At 55.0% G+C, this 8,116-nt stretch overlaps 2 protein-coding genes across 2 annotated transcripts; one reads left to right on the top strand and one right to left on the bottom strand.

Annotated features, from left to right (window-relative positions):
- Positions 1 to 682: 682 nt before the first annotated feature.
- G647_09229 (uncharacterized protein) lies at positions 683 to 1,978 on the bottom strand (the record flags this gene model as incomplete). Its single annotated transcript, XM_008733533.1, has 1 exon — positions 683 to 1,978. One exon carries the CDS (start codon positions 1,976 to 1,978, stop codon positions 683 to 685), a length of 1,296 nt encoding a protein of 431 aa, XP_008731755.1.
- A 3,093-nt stretch (positions 1,979 to 5,071) lies between these two features.
- G647_09228 (uncharacterized protein) lies at positions 5,072 to 6,806 on the top strand (the record flags this gene model as incomplete). Its single annotated transcript, XM_008733532.1, has 5 exons — positions 5,072 to 5,150; positions 5,270 to 5,371; positions 5,508 to 5,928; positions 6,060 to 6,146; positions 6,401 to 6,806. The coding sequence occupies 5 exons, from the start codon at positions 5,072 to 5,074 to the stop codon at positions 6,804 to 6,806; spliced, it is 1,095 nt and encodes a 364-aa protein (XP_008731754.1).
- Between the last annotated feature and the right edge of the window lie 1,310 nt (positions 6,807 to 8,116).

The following is an 8,116-nucleotide window of genomic DNA, read 5'->3' as shown; positions in this document are numbered from 1 at the left end:
TACTCTACCAACACGCAGGAGACCATGTGCCATAAGGGCCCGTGACCACGGGCATCCAGGTCCCGGATAACGCCCTCTGTACAGCTGGCGGAGGGGTTGGAGCGATTGTGGAGGACGACGTGTGCCGACGTCGAGGATGGGATTGCCACGTGTCCACCTAGGGTGCAGTACAGTGGGCGAGCGAGTAGACTGGGCTTCTTCGGACCGTCGATGTGATGAAGCTGGTCGTGTACTGATTTTCGGGCATTATCATCTTCAATGCACCTCTTAGTCTACATTTCTCATGGTTCGGCGGTTCGCCTTGGGGCACGCCATACTTGGGAAAACGAAATCAAGGACAATCACACCAGTCCGAGCAGAAGCGAAACATCAACAGTGGGAGAAGACGTCATCAAATACGAGTTACGTATCTATCTCTTCTCTCACGAGAGAGGCCGCCAATGTCGGCAAAATAGGCGCCAATCAGACCCAGAATCATGCCAGAACCAAACACCAAAACTCCGACGATTACCAGCGGCGAGAAGCCAACTACTACACGCCCCGAACTACAAGCTTTTGGCCGCAAGACAAATCCTTCGTCGTACCGTCTCTTGTGTGTTTCATAAACCCGTCACAGAAATGCTGATGTTGAGCATCTATCAGTCCATCCATCCAAGGCAGTCCCAGTAGCGATTGCACAGGCTTAGTTGACCTCGATCAGACCAGGGCCGAACTTGGTGGCGGCAGCCACATCGGTGATGCTGTTGAAGGGACCGGAGCCCTCGACCACGGCGGCGATGGTCAGCCCGTTCATCAGGAACTGGCTGAAGGGGAACTTGGCCGAGATGGTGACGGTGCCGCTGTGGTCGATGGAGGCGCTGTTGATGGTGGCCACGACGGGCACGTTCTGCTGGTTGATGAACACGAGGCTCAAGCTCTTGTAGCTCTGCGCGTACTTGGAGTAGTCGCCCGTGGCGGAGAAGGAGAAGGTGACGTCCTGGTCCTTGGGCTCGAGGAACTGGGGGTTGGGGCTGAGGGCGCCAAAGATGGGCAGGTCAATGGTGTTGGCGTTGGGGCACGAGCCGGGCACGACGAAGGCCTGGTTCAAGGCCGAGAAAGCGAATTCGCGGGTCGAGGCCGTCAGGAAGGGCGCGGCCGAGGGGATCAGCCCGAGCAGGCTGCGGTAGAAGCCGTTCTGCTCGCCTTCTTGGCCGATGACGGCCGCGACGCCACGGATGAGGCCCGCGTCACCGTTCTGTCCGAAGTGGGTTTGGACATCGCCGAGCGTGCCGAGGACGACGTCGGTGAAGGTGCGGGCGACACTGATGGCCGACTTGAGATCCGACACCGGCGACTGGTACAAGCAGGGTTCGATCGGGCCGGCGTTGAAGTGGGCAAGCGCGCCATTGGCGTTCAAGAGGTGCTCCTTCTCTTGGGCAATCACGGCGGTGATGGCGTCGATGATGTTCTGGCGTTCACCTTGATCTTGGTACTCGTAGCCGGCCACGTTGTGGGTGACGTTGAACAGCAGTTCCGTGAAGAAGGCGACTTCGAAGAGCTCGTTGAAGGCGATGAGTCTCAGCGAGGTGAGATCGTCGGCCGCGGGAGCGCTTGGCGGTGGTGGTCCGTTGGGCAGGAGACCATGCGCTGCCTGCTCAATGGCGGTCAAGGCATCTGACGGGTTCTGGATGTCAGGGAAGCCATCGGACGTGGGGAACTTGAAGATGCTGGTGCTGCCGTCGCCAGAGCCACCGGACGAAGAGCCCGACGGTGGCTGACCGCCGTATGTCTGTGACGGAGCGCCACCCCCGCTGGCGCTGGCCGAGGGGGTGTAGTAGCCGTTGGCAGGAGCAGAGGCAGAGGCCGAACCGGAGCTGCCCCAGTTCTGGCTGTGTCCACCCCGGTTGCCGAAGTAGATGTCGCGCTTCTCGACGGGGACGGCGGAAACGAGCGAGGCAATGGCCAAAGTGCCGAAGATGGGTGCCAGCTTCGAATACATTATGACTATGTTGTGCGGTACGTGCTAAGTGAGTGAATGTGTCTTGAACAGGAAAGGAAAGACAAGCGTGTATCCTCTGAATTGGGTTGATTGTGAACGAGTGAGAGAAGATGGGCGCTGAGCTTGTTAATGTAGCAGGACTGTGTGAAAGAGTGGACCGTTGTGTTGTATGATGGAGTAAGACCTAATCCAAGCGACCTGTAGCTGAATTATATAGACCAAATGGCACACAGCGCTATACCCCTCGGTTGCCAGCATCCACCATTGGGGGCGAAGCTAAGCATCCAGACAAAGCTTGAGTGAGAGCTAAGATTTGGACCGGGCCTGAGGCTGAGATGCCACGCCAACAGCGAAAGGAATACACAAGGAGATTGCGAGCTTGCGAGATCGCGTCCGCGCTGGCCATGCTCGTCCTCTCTCGCCGGCGATGCGGTGATTTGACTCTCGGAAACACTCCCTCCGCCCCTCCGCCTATTGCTCACCGACTAGACTCGTACCCTGTGCGTGTGGACATCCTTTGCTGTAGGATGGCAAGCGGCAGAAAGACCAATACCGACCCCATGACGCCTCGCACGGCTGGTCCAGCATGTCCTCAATCTTTTTACCGGCAGCGAGATCGGGCGGGCTGGACAGCGACCTGTCGTGATCGTTTCACAGCGGGTACGACCACCACGTGTACAGTGGCAGAAGGCTGCCTGCAAATGACCGCCTCAACTGGCCACGTTAGCCGAGTCGGGAACTTTCTCGTGGTTCAAGCGGTCAGCGCTTGCACAGATCGAGGGATGGTGGTGATTGCCACGGACGGTAGAGGTCTAGTGCTGATGGAGGTCGATTGGGACGCGGATGACAAACAGCGCAGCTCAAAATAATACGGGAGAAAGGGAGCTGCAGGATGAAAGAGCGCACGCTAAAATGAGCTTATTCTGGGCAAGCCCTCTCGGCGGTGAAGCTTGGTTAAACGAGCCTCCGCAATTGGGCCACCGCCGCACCAATCACTTGGCAGGTGGTTTGGCTCTGGCGCGCCCTATTTTTATATTTTGAGTCCCTTCTTTCCCTTCTGGTAACTACCTCGTACCACGCCATAGCCTCGCCCGGCAGCCTTGACGGCCAAGGTGCCTCGGTGAAGCCTCATACGGAGTACGGAGTACTGTGGCTGATGTTGCCCTTTTCGCGAGATCTGGGGGTCCTGCCGACCGATCAGTTTCAATAGGCCGTCTCCTCGTATGCAAGACGTTGTGTGAGAATCTCTATCTGGTCAGTGCATGACGCGAGTGATCTGAGCAGGTAAGCACGTACGAGTATGCTATCTTTACCAAGTTGAGCGTGGCTTGCTGATACTGGTCCTTCCCCGCAAGGAACAAGCACCGGGCACAGAAGCTTGACGCATCTTAGCTCTTCCGGGTGTCGATGTATCCATTCCGAGGAAGCTGCTATCACTTCCGTGGACGATTAGACAGCAGCAATGGCCAACCCGGCTGGAGAATAGGAGCACACACGCCATTGTCACTAGACCTTCCGCCGTCTACCTCCTCTTCGTCTTCCCAATCTTCCTTCATGCTGCCTGTCATCCGGTGACAGCCCCCATCTGCTGGTTGCGCGGACTACAACCAAATGGATATCCTTACGGACAGACTTGAAGCGAGACGCGTCCGATCAAAAGACTTACTGTCAGGATCTCAACGGAGTCAAATCCCTGCACGATGCCTTGCTATTTCGGCATTGAAAGTCGGATCATGAGACGCTATTCAGAGAACATCTCGTTCTGGATGTGGACTGCTTTGAGCACATCGAAGTCAATTTCAAATCACCGGGAGGCCTCGCATATTCTCAACTCTCGCTGCATGATCAAATACGGCTACTCTTCGTGGCTGTATCCGCCTCGTGGCCGGTAGACTGGGCTTGATGTCTCGGAGCCCAGCACGCCCAAGTTGGGATTTGCAGGTCATCTGCACGGTCAGGATCTGCTCGAGCTGCTCAACCACTACTGCTAACTTTGGAATGCACACCCACCTCTTGGACGACCAAGAATAATTGTGATGATCCATCACCCTCCGACAGCAAGGCGTCTTTCTCGCAGACAGGTCCGAGCGAATGATCCCTCATCCCTGATTGTTTCCCCGTTGTCCAAAATCTTCACTCGGAAGACAATGACCTGCGGGAGCCAACGGCGCTAGGCCATGCAATGCAATCCCCGTGGCTCTCGTCTCGCAGTCCGTGTTCTCAGTGCAGGAAGAATCTTGCTCCCCTTTTTATTGTGACCGCAGACGGACTGGCAGCGTTGCAAATTCTCTCAAGTACGCTGGGGACGCCGCTGTTGAGAGCCAATCCCAAGAAATGCTACTCACATCCATGCTGTGTCGACGCCTCTTCCACCTCGGCGAGAGAGCCAATCCCAAGAAATGCTACTCACGTCCATGCTGTGTCGACGCCTCTTCCACCTTGACGACAGTGGCAGCGAAGAGAGAAGACAGCAGTGACCTCTTATATCCATCTCTGAGTGAACAGGTGAAAAATGATCAGGAACGTAAGGGTACTGCGAGACGGTGGACTCAGCACGAGGATAGGTCTAGCCCGGGCATGCCCTCTCTGGGACTATATCGTGCAGAGATATGCCTCTGTAGGTACTGAGTGACTTGTTCAGCTCAAAGCATCCACCTCAGGACCTCCAGATGCACATGTCTGCACGATACGCTACGAGAAGGCTTGCTATCACGCATTGATGGGTCTTCTCGAGCACGGCCATCACTCCCCCATCTGCGCTCAACCCAGGGACTATCGGTCTCTCTCTTCCGCTCTGCCGAGGTTACCGCCCTAAAAGATTATGTTCTCTTGAGTATATGTAAGCATTTGGAGACATACAGCCAACCAAGAGTCAATATTCCCTCAACCACTCCAGCAGCCACGCCGATATCCGTCGGCATCGTTCCCCGCATTGATGAGCAATACCCGTGATGGATGGCATCATCGCGGCCAAACTCAGTGGTACATACAGCAGATACATCGACGCCAAAACCATAATACCGGATTGATAACTTTCGGGAAACAAGCTCTTGTCTTATTGTACCAGAACCGAATTCGAAACGGCTCATCACAATGGCGACAGAGACCATCACACGCCCAGCCTTTCTCTCGCTGCCCCAGTGGGCGCCCGTACCGGAGACCAAAGAGGAGTGTATGCAATCCTAGAGCCATGGCATCCTCGCCCGGCTACATTTTCGTGATCTCTTGGGTTTTCGTGATCTCTTGGGTTTTCGTGATCTCTTGGGTTGGGGCTAACTTCCTTTCTCACAGTGGACTGGGCCGACCTAGTAACCCTCGATCTAAGCAAATTCGACCAGCCAGGCGGCAAGCAGGAACTGGCAGCTCAGCTCTTCGACGCGGTAAACCGAATAGGTACGTAGACTGTACGCAGGATGCAGTGCCTCAATACGGAAATCCACAACCGAACACGAACGACACATCCCCCTGAATGTCGAATCGTCCAAGAACACCGGCTAATTTCTTTTCCCGCCCGTCTTGTCCTCTCCAGGCTTCTTTTACATCATCAACTTCGGCCTCTCGCAGGAAGAAGTCGACCGCCAATTCAGCCTCTGCAAACAAGTCTTCGATCTCCCCACGGAAGAGAAGCTCAAGTACCGCGCCGACCTCGAGAACGGCGGGTACAACGGCTACAAGCCGCTCGGCATCCGCGAGATCAAGAACGGCGTCAAGGACAACACGGAAATCTACAACACGCCGAAATTCACCGAGCGGTACGAGCGAGCCCACCCCAAGGTCATCACCGAGCATTGGGACGAGATCCGTTACTTCGCCAAGCACATCCACTTCCAGATCGTGCGCAAGCTGCTCGTGCTGTTTGCGCTGGTGCTCGAGTTGCCGGAGGACTATTTCCTGAACATCCACCGCTATGACGAGAAGAGTGATTGTCATTTCCGCTACATGAAGTACCAGTAAGTTGTGACCTGCCATCGGGACTTGACCTCTCGATTCGCACGATGAGTTACACACACGTGCATGCATGCATGCTCTACCGCAGACAGAGACATGGGCTGACAAAGCTGCCGTTGGTATCGTGTTGCAGCCGTCGATCCGCCGAAGAGAACGAACAGCTCGACAACGTCTGGGTCAAAGGGCACACTGACTTTGGAAGCCTCACTTTGCTGTTCAGGTACGTATGCACCCACTCACTCACACACTCGAGGCTGCGTGTGCGTTCAGCCACGAACCGTCCTGCGTGTATCGTATCGTCTTTGTTTCCTAACATCGTTGCTTTTTTTCCCCTGCCTGCGTGTATCGTATCGTCCGTGTTATTAATATCGTTGCTTTGTTGTGCCTTTCTGCCTGCCTGGCCTGCCTGCCTGCCTGCCTGGCCTGCCTGCCTGCCTGCCTACGCCCCGACCATTTTATTCTAACCGTACGTAGACAACCCGTCGCAGCACTCCAAGTACGCACGCCTGAAGGCCAATGGAAATACGTCAAACCTTACCCCGAATCCATCACGGTCAACATCGCCGACGTGCTGCAGTTCCTGACGAACGGGTTCCTGAAATCGAGCATCCACCGCGTCGTCGTCCCGCCGGCCGACCAGGCCGACGTCGACCGTCACGGCGTGCTCTACTTTGTCCGGCCGGACGATGACACCGAGCTGGTGCCCATCCGCGACAGCCCCGTGCTGCAGAGGTTGGGCTATGACAAGGTCATGGACGAGGCCACGGTTGGGTTGACGGCCGGGGAGTGGGTGAAGGCACGGGTGGCCAAGAACGTGTCTCGCGTGGGAAGGGAGGAGGAAAGTATCATCAAGGGGGTTAAGGCGCGGTATTACGACTAGACTAGACGAGAGGGGGGAGACGAGACGGAGGGAGAAGGGACGGGAGGGGACGGGAGGGGACGGAAGGGACGGGCGAAGACGGCGAGGAGATGATAGGCGTAGGTGACTCGGAGAAGATATAGTCTTATAGTCTTAGTGGGTGGAATGAGGCATTAGAGTCGAGTATAGCACAGTAGAATATGTAGTGAATGTGGTGGGCAGTCCCGTTCCTGCCCTGACCATGCGAGGCCACGCGAGGCCACGCGAGGCAGGCACAGGCAACAGTGAACCACAGTTCATAGTCCCTAGCTAAGAGCCTAGCTCTCCAGAGATAGACTCAATAAGAGATCGATGACATACTGCGGTGCCCTACCATAGGGAAGATGGTGCCCATGTACTGTATATATGTCCTGTTGTGCATCCAGGAGGGCGAATAGAGTAGAATGGAGTGGAGAATGTAGTGAAGATGGTACGGTGGCCTGTACCTAGGTACGTATGTCCTGTCCTGTCCTGTACTGTATTCAGGAGGGAGAATTAGAGTAGAGTATCTATGTACCTAGCGAACATGGTACGGCGTTCTGTAAGGTACCTAGATATGTACCTAAATGTCCTGTACTGTACTATACTTAGGGGGGGACTTGCAGCTCTATGTGGGCCTTACTGTACCTCAATTGACTCTTCAGCGAGACGTTCCGCAACTATCATCCCCTAGCTTATTGAGTCCCTCGTCGTAGGTATTCCTCACTGGCTCGCTCACTCACTCACTCACTCACTCCCATTCTAGTTAGGAATAGTCGAGGAGAGTAGTACGGTAGGACATTTCAAGAACAATCCTGTTGTTCGGCAATGACGAAAGGAATTCTCAGAGGCGACGATATTACCTTGTTCTGGCTTGACTTTCTGATCGAGCCTTCGAGTAGAGAGACGATTCCCACAGCTCACCTAAAGGCTAAAGCTCTTGTGGGGGACTCGAGACGACAGAGGGAGAGTAACAGACACCCAACAATTGTTGAATTGTTGACGGATTTCCATCTCGGTTGACTGCTTTTGACGGGACCGTCACTGCTTCCGCTTTCGAATGGACTGAGCCAAAGAGGCGACTACCGCTCATCATGCGTGCTTGGGGCATCGCATCGAAAGCTTCAACAGAAAACACACGAGTCTTATACACTCGTGGTGCTCGCTCTGAAAACCCTCCACGCGCATTATACTCCCGTCAATAACAACGTCCACGTAGGCTGGCGTCTCACCAGTACAGATCATGACCAGCTACGTTAATCGATTCTGGAAGTACCAAATTCAAATATTCATAAACCGCCATCGAAATATCA

Source organism: Cladophialophora carrionii, assembly GCF_000365165.1.
Source record: "Cladophialophora carrionii CBS 160.54 unplaced genomic scaffold supercont1.9, whole genome shotgun sequence".
Lineage (NCBI taxonomy): Eukaryota > Fungi > Ascomycota > Eurotiomycetes > Chaetothyriales > Herpotrichiellaceae > Cladophialophora > Cladophialophora carrionii.
This window is presented reverse-complemented; position numbering and strand designations above follow the sequence as displayed.